The sequence below is a fragment of the Castor canadensis genome, chromosome 17 (genome assembly GCF_047511655.1).
Source record: "Castor canadensis chromosome 17, mCasCan1.hap1v2, whole genome shotgun sequence".
In the NCBI taxonomy this organism is placed as follows: Eukaryota; Metazoa; Chordata; class Mammalia; order Rodentia; family Castoridae; genus Castor; species Castor canadensis.
Window position 1 is genome coordinate 16,818,637 of NC_133402.1, and position 13,730 is coordinate 16,832,366.

General features: G+C 47.2%; 1 protein-coding gene across 1 annotated transcript; it reads left to right on the forward strand.

The window, feature by feature from the left end:
• Positions 1 to 852: 852 nt before the first annotated feature.
• Kif22 (kinesin family member 22) lies at positions 853 to 13,707 on the forward strand. Its single transcript, XM_020157551.2, has 14 exons — positions 853 to 1,018; positions 6,717 to 6,912; positions 8,155 to 8,282; positions 8,373 to 8,527; positions 8,736 to 8,945; positions 9,025 to 9,255; positions 9,401 to 9,554; positions 9,685 to 9,820; positions 11,247 to 11,415; positions 11,932 to 12,100; positions 12,446 to 12,513; positions 13,151 to 13,363; positions 13,445 to 13,504; positions 13,581 to 13,707. Exons 1-14 carry the CDS (start codon positions 904 to 906, stop codon positions 13,626 to 13,628), a joined length of 2,052 nt encoding a protein of 683 aa, XP_020013140.2. The 5' UTR covers positions 853 to 903; the 3' UTR covers positions 13,629 to 13,707.
• The last annotated feature ends 23 nt before the right edge of the window (positions 13,708 to 13,730 follow it).

A 13,730-nucleotide genomic window follows, 5' to 3' on the forward strand; every position in this document is an offset into this window, starting at 1 on the left:
AATTGTAATTTTGTCTTTGAGAGGAAGAACGAGATGTCTCCATCAGGTCCCTACCGGAAGCTCAAAGCTGGGATGGTCGCCCTTGGCTAAGCCTCCAGAAGGGATGGAGAACTTAACAGACTGCTGAGAGCACAGGTCGTCAGTGAGGTTAACCAACCAACCTGTCACACAGGCCTTTAACGCTCGAGTGCTAAGCTATAAAGGAAGGAACATCGAGCTGGTCCTTGGCTCAGACATACGACAAAAGGCGACAACCAGTAGCTGTAGGCTCAGAAAGAGGTGAGTATAGCGAGACTGTCCACGACCCAGCCGGTGTGGTCCAGATCTACAGAACAGCCGCCACTGCTGGGTTGACTCGCACTTAAAATCCCGCAGTCCACAAAACGACCCCCTCCCCCACAAAAGCGCGAAGCGATTTCTAAGGCGAGAAAATGAAGTCAGTCGTTTAGAATAATCCTGTCTCCAGACAGCATCTTCTTTATTCACATAATCACCTCTCTGCCACTAAAACAACAAAAATTGCATTCAGCGCAGGGAAATGTCTTCTTCGATCACTGCCTGGCTCGTACCAAATTCGTAGCTGAGGATGAAAAACGAGGGAGGGGAATCTGCACTTACGCAAATCTACGCCTGGAAACCCTAAAGGCTGAGGTATAAGGAGCTGCGTGCCGAGCCACGATCACCAGTCCGGTTATTGCCACTGTTACCACCGCTTGGGAGCCAGGTTTGCGCTTAAGTGCAAGCACGACGTCAACGGCTTCGCAGTAAACGTGCGCGCGCATGCGTCCTCCGCCTGGAGAGCTCATTTACTTGCGAGACTCAGAAGCTAGCATTAGAAGGCGGGAGGTCGCTGGCTACAAGCGCTTCCGGCGGCGCGTAGCTGTGATTGGTGGAGCATAGGAGATGGGCGGGACAACGAGTAATTCGAATGTGAGAAGCGGGCCGGGAGGAGGGAGTAGAAAGGACGCGGGGGTCTCCGCACCGCTTAGGCGACGCGAGATGGCGGCGGCCGCATCAGGTACGCGGGCCCGACAAGGGCGAGGCAGGGCATCGAAGTCCGTAGCCTTGTGGGGCAATGCGTCGGAGTCTGGCCCGGGCTGCGTGGCTGGGGCCGGGAGAGGGAGAAAGTGCGAGCCTACCGAGTAGCCAGCGCATCAGGCGCCGCCCGCGCTGTTTCCGGCTCTGCACCCTTGTCAGTAGACCCAACTGGTGACCTGAGCCCGGCGTTTGGTTTGAGCCCGGCCTACTTTTCCTTTGTGAAGTTTCAGTTTCTCCGTCTGTAAAGTGTGGATAGTGACTCCAGTTCTGGAGGTTACTTGAGTAATCAAGAGAAAAGTGGCTGACCCTCTAACTGTACTGGTATAAAAAACAAGGGGCCGGCTGCATGTTGTGGCTGAAGGCTTCTGGGTGGGACGTGGGGTCTGGGTGCAGAGATCACCAAGAAGTGAAGATGCAGGAGGACATCTGAAAGGCTCAGCCAAGCGCAGCTGGGTGAGTGGGCAGCGTCAGAGGCGTTGGAACCCCAGGAAAGGGATATATATGGAGGGCTGGCCCCTCTAGCCGTTTGGAAGAGGCTGATGGGACAATGAGAGCCTTGTATTTGAGTGTTTGTTTACATGTGCCTCTCCTTTCTTCCTGTAGTAGACTGACTTGGGGTTAGTGAGTGTCCTTACTGTTTGTCAGGCCTGTAGGAGGGGTGAACAAAGATATTCAGGAGAATGCCTAACATATGCGCCCTTGCCAGACACAGCTGTAAAAATTTTATGGTGATGAACCATTGAATGGTTCACTCAATGCTATGAGTGGGTATTGCTACTGTCCTTGTTTTTGACACCAGGAAATAGGCAAAAATGAGTTAAATAGCTTGCCCAAAGTTAACACAATTGGCAAATATTAGAGCCTGAATTCACACTCAAGCAGTTTGATTCCAGAGCTTCTGCCCTTAGCCATTATGCCCAAGTACATGCTGTTTCTGTCTCACAAAACCTCCTTCACCTTTCTAAGATCCACTGTGCCTGGAGCATAGTAGGTATTGAAGTACTTGAATATTGCCCCTTCCCTAGAAAAGCTTACAGTCTGTTTCAGTAGTTATGTAAACAGATCCCATATGATGAAGCGCAATGAGAGCATGTATAAACTGCCATAGAGAGTACAGAATCTAAAATATACCCTTGGGTATTCTAGGAAGGTTTCATTAAGAAAGTGATATTTGAAGTGGATTTCAAAAAGGTTAGATAGAAATTTGGTAGGTCTTAAATGGGAAGAAAGGATCACCAAATGTTATTTGTGTTGTAAAGAAGGCCAAAGATACTCTCTTGGCTCAGTTCCTCATCCATAAAAAAGAGTTAAAGCCCTATAATGTGGTACATGTCTGTAATCCCAGCACCTATGAGGCTGAAGAAGGCCTTCAGGACAGGCAGTTCGAGGGCATCTTGGGCCAGGATGGGCTGTGTCAAAAAGAGGAAGGGAAAGGGAATGATGAAAGTAAAGATTGAACAAGTAATGACTATTCATTCATCAAAACTTAATTTCTTCAGAAAATACTTCCTAAGGGTCTAGTCTGTGCCAGGCATTGGGAACAGAATGTGTGCAGGGTAAAACCTGCTTTCCCTGAGTTCACAATCAGGTGGAGAAGACAAACTTGTAATTACAATGGAGTGTGATGAATGGAGCCAGAGAGCCTAAGTGGGGTAGTAATGTCTACAGAGGAAGGGGTTTTTAAAGGAAGAATTAAGATTTAACTGTTTACCTCAATCACTTGTGAGCTGGGAGGCATTAGTGAAGATATTCCCTATGTACAAAGGCCAAAGGTATGAAAGAACTTGGTGTTTTGTAGGAACTGAGGGAAATTTAGGATGGCTGAGAACATACAGTGCAAGGAAGGAAATGGAAGAGAGTGAGATTAGAGACATCTTGAAAGACCAGTTGGGAGGTTGTTGTTGATGAGACTGGAGGCAAAGGAATTTGGAGAGTGGTGGACTCAAAGGGTGGTTTGGCTTGTGATCCCAGCTCTTAGGAGGTGGAGGCAGAAGGATGACCAGCTTAGGCTACATAAGCAAGACCCTGTCTCAAAAGCAAAAAATCAGATACTATAAAAGATAGAATTAGCAGGTGTTAATGATGACCTGATGCAGCCATTAAGAGAGAAGGGGGAAGTAAAGACTTCCATTTTGGGAAGTCACATACTTTACAGAGCAAAGGAGGAGGACAATGTGGCAGAATCTGTGGAAGGACTCCGATTAGGCCAAGTGGAGTTTGAGGTGTCTGAAAACTATCCAAGAGAAGATGTCAGTACAAGCAGCTTGGAATGTGGATATGCAGTTCAGGAGAGAGCTCTGCTGGATAAGAGGCATCAGCTTTAAGATGATAGTTGAAGCCATGAGAGCATGTGACCTGTCATGAAATAAATCTGAGTAGTCTCTTATGGGAGAGCCGCTTTGACATTTGGAGATGTCTGGAGACTCTTTTTTTTTTTTTTTTTTGGTAGTACTGGTTAATGAACCCAGGGGCTTGTACATGCTAGGCAAGTGCTCTACCACTCCAGCCATGTCCGCAGCTCCTCCCATGTTTTTTTTTTTTTTTTTTTCTGTAGTACTGGAGTTTGAATTCAGTGCTTCTTGTTTGCTAGGCAGCACGCTACCACTTTGATCCACTCCACCAACTCTTTTGTGATGGATTTTTCGAGATAGGGTCTTGCAAAATATTTGCCTGGGCTGGCTTCGAACCTTGATTCTCCTGATTGCTGCCTCTTGAACAGCTAGATTACAGGTGTGAGCTCTGGCACCCAGCTTGTTTTTTGTTTTTGAGATAAGGTCTTCCTAATTTGCCTAGATTGACCTTGAACTGGAAGACCTCCTGCTTTGGCCCACTGAGTAGCTGCAGGGATTATAGGCATATCCAAGTTGGAGATAATTTTGCTTTTCACAAAATTTATAGGCTAGGGCTGGGGTCGTGGTTCAAGTGGTAGAGCTGCTTGACTAGCAAGCTTGAGGCCCTGGTTCAATCCCTAGTACCACTCCCTGCACCCCCCCCCCAAAAAAAAAAAAAGATAATTTCTAGTGGGTACAGGCTAAATAGCCTACAATGCATGTACAGGACAACCCTACAACAAAGTTACACAATGCAAAGTGTTAATAGAAGTACCAATATTACAGAAATTGAGAAACCTGGCCTAGAGAGAAGATAAAAGCATGGGAAAAATATTTAAGACTGGCAGAAACTGAGGTGTGAACAGAGAGCTAGTAAGACAGCCAGGAGAATGGATGGCATGGGAGCTAAGAACAGTATGTCTCCCAGGAGTGTTGAAATACTGCTGAGAAGTTAGATAGGATTGGGACTGATTGTGCCCACTGGATCTAGCAGAAGAGAAATCACTTGGTGACCCTGCTAAATAGTGAGGGCAAAAGCAAGTTGGTGGGTTTGAGGGTGAGTGGCAAGAGAAAGGGTATAATAATCTTAACACCAACAACTAATATTTACTGAGTACTTGCCTGGCACTGCCCTAAATGTCCATTATTTGTATACATTTAATGAAGATAGATACTGTTGTTATTTTTATAGAGAAAAAGAAGCTTAGAATGGTTAGGTAACCTTGCCAAGGTCACACAGATGGTAAGTAGACTTCAAATCCTATAGGGATACCAAGGGGCTGAGGAGGCCTGAGCATTCATACATGAACTTTGAAGTTAACTAGCTGTTGAACATAGGCAAGTTGGCTAACCCCTCTACACTGAGGTTTCCTTATCTGGAAAATGGGGGATGAATATAAAATCACTTAAGTAAACTTTTATCAAGTTTATAGACGCTATTCTAACCGCTTTTACACAAATTACTTTAATTACTCTCCTAACCCCAGTGAGTAGGTATTTTTATTTTACATATAAGGAATTTGAGGCACAGGGATGGGAAATTATCTCCCTAGGTTATTCAGTTAGTTGAAAGAAGTGGCAGAGCTGGGAATGAACTAAGACCATTTTACCTTGAATAACTAATCTACTCACAACATGCAAGATACTATGCTGGCATTTTACCTGTTAATTCTTTTAAGCCTCATAAAGCCCTTCAAAGAACCACCCTATTTTACAGACAAGGAAACCAAAATATATGGATGTTAAGCCACTTACCCAAGGTCACAAACCAGTAAGTGGCCAAGCTAGAATTTAAATCTTGCTGTCTGACCAGTGTACATTCTACCTCATTGCAGATATCCCTTCCCCTTGTACTGATTGCTGAGCTTCCATAAGTGTGTCTGTCTCATCTCTTTCTGTTCTCTGAAGGAAACCTGGAAAATCAAGGCAGAGGGGGCTCCTGAACATAATTTTATCAAGTCAATAAAGCTCTTTCTGCTTCAATCTTCTATCTGCATACCTGTATCTGTAGGGTTTGTTTTGTTTTTTTCATGGTGCTACTGGGATTTCAACTCTGAGCGTTCGCTTGCTAGGCATGTGCTCTATCACTCGAGCCACACTGCCAGCCCACATCTGCAGGTTTTTACTAGCTTGCTCCTGACTTTCAGGATTGTCATGAGGGGCAAATGAGAACTAGATGTCCAAGTGCTTTCTAAGCCAGAGTGAAAAATGGTGTTTTTGCCCCCATTTGTTAGATGAAGGAACAGAGGTTGTTTTTGAAACAGACCATTTGCTTATGGGCATGCCTTACTTATGGGTAAGATTCTTTCCAAGGGTATTTTGCCTTTTTGTCTTGCTGTTTCTGTGTTGGCTACATACACCAACCATTGTTTTGCCTTCTATGAGGCCTCTAGCTTCAGCAACCAGCTGCTATCACCAGCAAGGAGAGAAAGAGCTGAAAAGAGCTTTCCCAGTTGGTACATAAAAGAGAGACAGTATAGCATCCTCATTAAAATAGAATTTTGGAGTGAAGATATCTAGGCTTGAATTCTCCTATTAACTGTGAGCTTTACTATGCTATCCTCCAATGTAAAATAAAGTATTATCCTTCTCTTAAGACTAGTAAGATTTTTTTTGTTCATTATGTTTTCAGATGATAATTTTTTTTCAGGTGTCTTAGATTTAATCATTGGAAGCAAACTAAATGAAAAGCTTATGAACTATACATCAGTACCTTTTATAGCCTGAGCTAGGAAAGACTGAGGTTGGGGGCTTCTCCTCAAACCTAATCCCTTCCACAGTGTCAGTGGCTTTAAAAAAATGCAAACATTGCAGCATTATAAAACTGGATACCATTTAAAAAAAATTAAAAACAAATCCACATAATCCTCCATCAAGAGAAAAACTCCTGTTAGTAGTTTAGGGGGATGTGTAGATAAAGACATCAAGATATGCATTAAAACTTCAGGCAAGAAATAGTGGCATAGTTGGGCAGTTCATTTTCTGGTTTTAGGCAGGGTCAGATGTCAAGTCATTTAATTCTATACTGTGAGGTGCTGGTCTACAATACCTTGGCAATTCAAAATAAGCCCCAGCAGCAGTAGCATCTGGGAGCTTGTTGGAAATGCAAAATCTCATAGCACCCCAGGGACTGAAGCTAAATCTGAATTTTAATAAGATCTTCTAGGTTATTTGTGTACACATTGCAGTTTGAGAAGCCTGTTCTTGAACCCCATTGGACCTACTGGTAGAGCAGGGAAGGAACCGGGGCTGAGCCTGGGGGGGTACCCACAGCATGGCCATGGTGGAAAATGCTTCCTCTGTGCTACCACCATCCTTCATGCCTAAAACTTACTTTCTCTCCTCCAGGAGCAGGTCGCTGTCGTCTCAGCAAGGTGGGGCCTGGCCGACGCCCACCTCCAGCTCGAGTAAGGGTGGCTGTGCGACTGCGGCCATTTGTGGATGGAGCAGCTGAAGTGAGTGAACCCCCCTGTGTACGAGGCACAGACAGCTGCTCACTTGAGGTTGCCAACTGGAGGAACTACCAGGAGACTCTCAAATACCAGTAAGGTTCAGGCCACTCCTTTCCTCTCCTTAGACCTACTCACATTATCAGTTGCCCAAATACTTTCTCAGATCTGCCTCCCAAGATCCTGCTCCTTCCTTAGCACGTCTTTGTTCCCTAAACTTTCACTTGTTCGTTCAGGAAATGTTCCTGGTGCCCACTGTGACAGGTCTTCTGTGGGATACTGTGGATAAAGACCAGAGAATCAGACACATATTATTGTTTAGTCTTGTGGGGGAAATAGAAATGAAGGAAGGAAGGAAGGAAGGGAGCAGCAAAGAGGAGCAGGGGAGCCCCAAGTGAGGTCTGGGGGGATGTGTGTGTGTGTGGGGGGTGGGCACATAACCCAGCCAGCCAATCCAAGATGCAGCTGGGTAGTGTCAGAGAAGACCACCCAGATTTGGGGGAGGGAACCCATGAAGGTAGCTACTTAAAAATTCTAAACTTAAAGTTCAAACTCCTTGGCCTGTTATTCTAGGCCAGGAGATGGCAACCTACAACCTGCAGATCAAATCCAACCAGGAATCTTTGTATGTAAATAAAGTTTTATTGTTTATTTATATATTGCCTGTAGCTGCTTTTTACTGGTCTCAAAATTAGGTAGTTGTGAAAGGAACCACATGGCCCACAAAGTCTAAAATATTTACTGTCTGGCTCTTTTCAGAACAAATTTGCTGGCTTTCATTCTAGGTCCTTAATAATTTGACTTCAGTTTTTTACACCCATATCCCATCAACATACACTAAATTCCACAGCCTCTCCAGTAGAATGTAGCAGATGGGCTATAGTTATTTTGAATCTAGACTAGTTATAAGCAGCATCTTCTTTTTCACCCACTATGGTGTACAAATGCTACTTTCTATATGTGCTGCCACATGAAAAAGCGCTGCTCTTTTATACTATGTCTTGTTTATGTGCTGTTCTTTCCTTCTTCCTGGCAGTTTCTTTCCTTCAGCAGAATCAGTTATTCCTTCTAGTATGTTCTCATCTTTGTTTCCTGAATCACAACAAAATATAAGTATTTGTCTATTCTACCAGATTGCAGAACTCCCAGGAACAGCAACATCAGATTCGTTTCCCTAACACCAGTACAGAGACTGGGACAGAGTAGGTGTTCAGTAGATGCATTTAAGGTCTTTGTGCAAGAAAAGGCATAGAGATGTTAAGTCCAAAGCCAGTATTCTTTAAGTCTGGGTGCCAACAGAACCCTTTGCTAATGCCCTCCTGTCTTTTTGTCCCTAGGTTTGATGCCTTCTATGGGGAGAGGAGCTCTCAACAGGACATCTATGCAGGTTCAGTGCAGCCCATTTTAAGGCACTTGCTAGAAGGGCAGAATGCCAGTGTGCTTGCCTATGGACCTACTGGGGCAGGTGAGGGACCCCAAAGTGAACAACGATGGGTCAAAAACGGCTAGGAAAAAGAAGATGAATACTTCACAGCTTTCTCCACTCTCTCTCCAGGGAAGACACATACAATGTTGGGCAGCCCAGAGCAACCTGGAGTGATTCCCCGGGCTCTTGTGGACCTCCTACAGCTCGTAAGGGAGGAAGGCACTGAGGGCCGTCCATGGGACCTTTCTGTCATTATGTCCTACTTAGAGATCTACCAGGAAAAGGTGAGGCCTGTCTGTAGTTGGGGAGGGAAGAAACAAAGGGTCAAAGTAAGGTGGGATTCTAGAACATGAAGGTCTGCTCTAGCCTTAGAGAGATGTTGGGGTGACAGAAGGTACAACTCTGGGAATTCAAGAGAGAAAAGGAGACCAATCCCCAGAAGTAAGCAGCATACACATGGAGAATTGGCCTTCCCTGTCATTGTTCCAACAGGTATTAGACCTCTTGGATCCTACTTCAGGAGACCTGGTGATCCGGGAAGACTGTAGAGGAAACATCTTGATTCCGGGTCTCACGCAGAAGCCCATCACTAGCTTTGCTGATTTTGAGCGGCACTTTCTGCCAGCCAGTGGAAATCGGACTGTAGGAGCCACCCGGCTCAACCAGCGCTCTTCCCGCAGTCATGCAGTGCTCCTCGTCAAGGTGAGGCCCACTGACAGAGGTAAGGACTGGGAAGCCCCTGGAGCCTGAGCTAAGCCTGGGGCCCTTGCTCTTCACCCAGGTGGATCAGCGGGAGCGTTTGTCCCCATTTCGCCAGCGGGAAGGAAAACTCTACCTGATTGATTTGGCTGGCTCAGAGGACAACCGACGCACAGGCAATCAGGGCCTTCGGCTCAAAGAGAGCGGAGCCATCAACACCTCCCTCTTTGTATTGGGCAAGGTGGTAGATGCACTGAACCAGGGCCTCCCTCGTGTGCCCTACCGCGATAGCAAGCTCACTCGCCTATTGCAGGTCAGGCCCGCTTGTGTCAGGGCAAAGGGGCTGGAGGAGGTGGTTCTTAGGCTTGCTGGAGGGAGATAGGGGTTAGTGCTGAGAGGAGTGACAATGAAGGTATGGGAAGGGTAGGATTCTGACCCACCTACTCTCCATCCCTCAGGACTCTCTGGGTGGCTCAGCCCATAGCATCCTCATTGCCAACATTGCTCCTGAGAGGCGGTTCTACCTAGACACGGTCTCTGCACTCAACTTTGCTGCTAGGTCCAAGGAGGTGATCAACCGGCCTTTCACTAATGAAAGCCTGCAGCCTCATGGTGAGGACTAAGGGATGCAGGAGTGGAAAAGCCAGATCTGAACACTGGAGTGTTTTCCGAACCTACCAAGCATCAACATAGAAGCTGACCAGTCCTACTCTCCCTTATATCCTCTCCAATCTTCTCCTAGCCTTGCCACCTGTTAAGCTGTCTCAGAAAGAATTGCTAGGCCCATCAGAGGCAAAGAAAGCCCGAGGCCCTGAGGAAGAGGAGATTGGGAGCCCTGAGCCCACAGCAGCTCCAGCTCCTGCCTTCCAGAAACTCAGGTGAGCAGTGAGGCCTCTGTGTACCACTTCCCTGCAGGGTCTGGGGTAGCTGCAGAGCAGCAGTGGGTTTAGCCTTTCATATCCTTGAGTAGAAACAGCTATGAATTTGTTCCTCTTCCAATGAGTTCATTCAAACTCCTCTTCCGTGGAATTCACTGAAGTGCCAAGATCCACCTACCCTCAGTGCTACTGCCTTGGGGACCCAGGAAGGCCTCCTTCTTGGGCTCCTGGTCCCCTCCCTTTCTATTTTCTATTCCCTTTACACTGTCAGCAAAACCTCATATTTTGGGGCAGCTGTTTTGAGAAGGAGCCCGTTTGCTTCTGGATCAGATTTTTCAGGTCTAGAGGATGACAGGAAGGTAAAGGAGGCAAGGAAGTGATGGAGAGAGATGTGTCATTGAGATTTCTGGGTATTAGGGGCCAACCTTTCTAGGACTCTCCAAGGAGCCAGTTGCTGTTCTAACATTACACCACTTCTATGCTTAATTCTAAGAAAGTCTCTGAGTCCCTTTTTTATGTGTGTGGTCAACCTTCCCAGTTCTGATTGCTCTACTTCATGCCCAGTATGTACTAACCCTCACTCACTTCTGTTCAGTGGTCTTGTATTCTGTATTACCTGTGAACAGGCAAGCTTTCTGCCAAATAGGCATTCTGAATAAGGGCAAGCTCAAAGATAGGTCACATCACACCTAAACAGACCCTGGCCTTGGGGACTCACTTTTCAGTGAAAGTGATATGGAAGATGAGTATTTGGTTCCAGGTAGATAATCCAGAAAGAATAAGAAGTAACTGCTTATTCTGTGAAAGCCTAAGGAAGAAGTGACTTCTAGTGTTTATTCCATGTTTTCTGATCCAGCTCTCCCAAGGCACTTACATGTAAAGAATAGGACACGTTCCCTGTCCTCGAACGGCTAGTTCACAGGACAGCAAAGAGGCACAGTCAAACTGGGCATTATAGGAAAGTGACATCAAATGTGCTTAGCCAGCTAGGAGCCTGCTTAAACAGGCCTTTCCTACTGCCCACAAGATAAAGGGTTTGTATTTGAAGTCTAGTGGCTCTCAGCTTCGTGAAAGATGACCCCTCTCTGAGTCCTTCCCCAACTGCTCTTCCAACTGGCCTGGCCCTCAGCCCTTGCTATCACCCTGTTATGGTCCCTTACTTTCCTTATTTAGATAGTAAGTATCTCCAAGGTGGGGCAATGTAGATCCCTAATACTGGCACTCAGGTATTCATTTAATGCTTGTTCTCATTGGATCTCCTGACATCCCTGATGAAGACAATGTACACTTAGGGATGACTTGTTCAGGGTTGTTCAGCAAGTAAATATTGGGGCTCTGGAATGGGATATACAAAGTTACTAAGACATGATGAGGGAAGTCCTGCTGCTAGAGATGGGGAGTAACAGTAACCTCTTTGCCTGCTCAGCCCCTTGCAAAAGCTAAGCAACATGGACCCAGTCACGCTGGAGCGCCTCCTGAGCTTGGACCGCTTGCTGGGTTCCCAGGGAAGCCAAGGAACACCTCTACTGAGTACCCCAAGGCGAGAGCGTATGGTGCTCATTAAGACAGTGGAGGAGAAGAATTTGGAGATTGAGGTAAGTGTTGGGGGAGGCAGGCTAGGATTCCTACTGGCCTTGAGATCCTAGGATCTTTAGACAGAAACTAAAGTTTGGACTAATGGCTAAAAAAAAACCTAAAGACTGAAACTAAAGGCTGAACTAGGGATAGGGGGTGGCTCAAGCAGCTGAGCTAAGCAAGTGCTAGGTAGAGTTCAAACCCCTTACTGCAAAAAAAAAAAAAAAAAAAGCTAGACTAGTGTTCAGTTTTCACCCAATACCACAGGTTGTTTGGCTTCTGCTCAAATGTCCTTAACATGGCTGAACTCTGACATACATTGCATTTCCTAAAACCCTGCTTGAACAGTCTTTGCCTTCAGTATTCCCACCTCTAGGCAGTCCCCGGATCATTAGAAAGCCCTTAGTTCTTTTGGGGTCCACGTGTTTCCTAGTAGCTTTTTCCCTGATTCTTACTCTATCCTCTTGGACTTCAGAGTACTACCTGTTCCAACTTCTTATTTTTTGCCGTGGGGTTGGGTCTGACCTTTCCAACAGAGGCTTAAGATGAAGCAAAAAGAACTGGAGGCCAAGATGCTGGCCCAGGAGGTTTTGGACCCAAAGGAAAAGGAAAACTGCGCTCCCACAGTGCTCCGACCCCTTCCCCGTCGTACAGTCACAGTGGCAAAGCCCCTGAAAAAGGCTGTAGTGATGCCTCTACAGTTAAGTAAGTCTGGCTCCCAAGGCTGGGAGGGCCCAGATAGCCCATATCCCATGAAGGAGGAGGTGTTAGGAGCAGCTGTCCTTGTGGCATTTGTGTCTTCCCAGCATATGGCAGTACTGGGAGCTCTGCCTTTGAGAGTTGGACAGTGGGGTAGATGGACAAATGTGTGACTGATTCCAATGTAAGACCAACTGAGACTACTTTCAGATATAAGAAATATCATATGGAAACACAACAAAAGGTTAACTCATGGTGGAGGGGAACTGGGAAGTCAGAAATGTGAAAAACCAAGTAGCTGTCAAGGAGGAAGAAAAGTGTCCTGATCCAGTTCACAATTCCTGCTTTCAGTTCAGGAGCAGGCAGTATCTCCAAATGCCAAGATCCATATCCTGAAGAAGAGAGGCCGGAAAAGAAAGGTGAGTGGTTAGAGGTCCAAGCCTATTCCTTGCACCTAGGAACTGTTTAGGAGTAGTGAGCTGTAGAGGCAGAGCACTGGCCTTGGAATTTCATGCCCTGACTTCACTATTTACAAATCTTGTTTACCCTCTGCATTTGGTGATGGCACCTCAGAGGGCATTTAGGGTGAAATGCAATGATGTAGACATACCTAGCACAGAGGCTGTCCACCACCTGTTGGTTTCCTTTGTCATGGTGATTGCCCTCAGTAGCTACTGACCAGATACAGTGTGTACCCTGCTCCTGCCCTCTACAAATGTAAGAGCCTCTCCCCTCTCCTTGTAGGGAAGCAGCACCTCAGCACCCAGTCTCTCACACACTCTGGTACACCCAAATGAAACACCACTAGGAGAGGATGTGTGGGGGGCGTTTATTTCCTGCCTTCTCCCATGCACTTTCCCGGGAGTGAAGAAGAGTCGTGCTTGCCTTTGAGCCCCCTCCCTATGCTGGAGCCGCACCCCCAACCCTGAGGGAGACTGAAGAGCTTGCTTTATATCCATGATATCACTGGATTTTTCCAGCAACTGGGAAAAAAGGGCTAGTGCCACCAAGAAGGCGGGCTGTGCTCCCTCTGTCACTAACCTCCCCTTGCCGCAGCTGGAGTCCCTGGAGGCCTCTGAGTCGGAGAAGAAGGCTGAGGCCGGCTGGGACCTGGAGCTCAGCCCGGAGCTGCTGGCCCGCGGGCGCCAAAAAATACTGGATCTGCTCAACGAAGGCTCAGCTCGCGACCTGCGAGGCCTGCAGCGCATTGGCCAGAAGAAGGCTCAGCTCATCGTGGGCTGGAGGGAGCTGCACGGGCCCTTCAGCCAGGTAACAGCGCGAGGGGGGCGAGGGCGCGGCGCGGGGCTCTTCCCTCCCCTCCCCCCTCCCTCCCATGGCCGTGTCCTGCAGGTGGAGGACCTGGAGCGCGTGGAGGGCATCTCCGGGAAGCAGGTGGAGTCCTTCCTGAAGGTGAGCTGGGTGCCGCCGTCCTCTCCGGCCCGCGCCAGCCCTGCCCATGCTGACATCGCTCTTTCCTGTGTTGCAGGCGAACATCCTGGGCCTGGCGGCGGGCCATCCCTGCGGCCCCTCCTGACCGCTCCACACGCTGCGTTTTTTTTTTTTTTAAATATTTGTGTAACCGCGTCTTGTGTAAATACAGTTTTTACTCCGTACTTCAGCCTGATTTTTTGGGGGG

What these genes read in the sequence shown, in the direction of transcription:
- Kif22 (XM_020157551.2), top strand. Translation starts at nt 904, where the DNA reads ATGGGCGGGACAACGAGTAATTCGAATGTGAGAAGCGGGCCGGGAGGA. An exon ending in CAGGAGACTCTCAAATACCA is followed by an intron (nt 6,913 to 8,154) that starts GTAAGGTTCAGG and finishes TTTTGTCCCTAG; the next exon opens with GTTTGATGCCTTCTATGGGG. An exon ending in TAGAGATCTACCAGGAAAAG is followed by an intron (nt 8,528 to 8,735) that starts GTGAGGCCTGTC and finishes TTGTTCCAACAG; the next exon opens with GTATTAGACCTCTTGGATCC.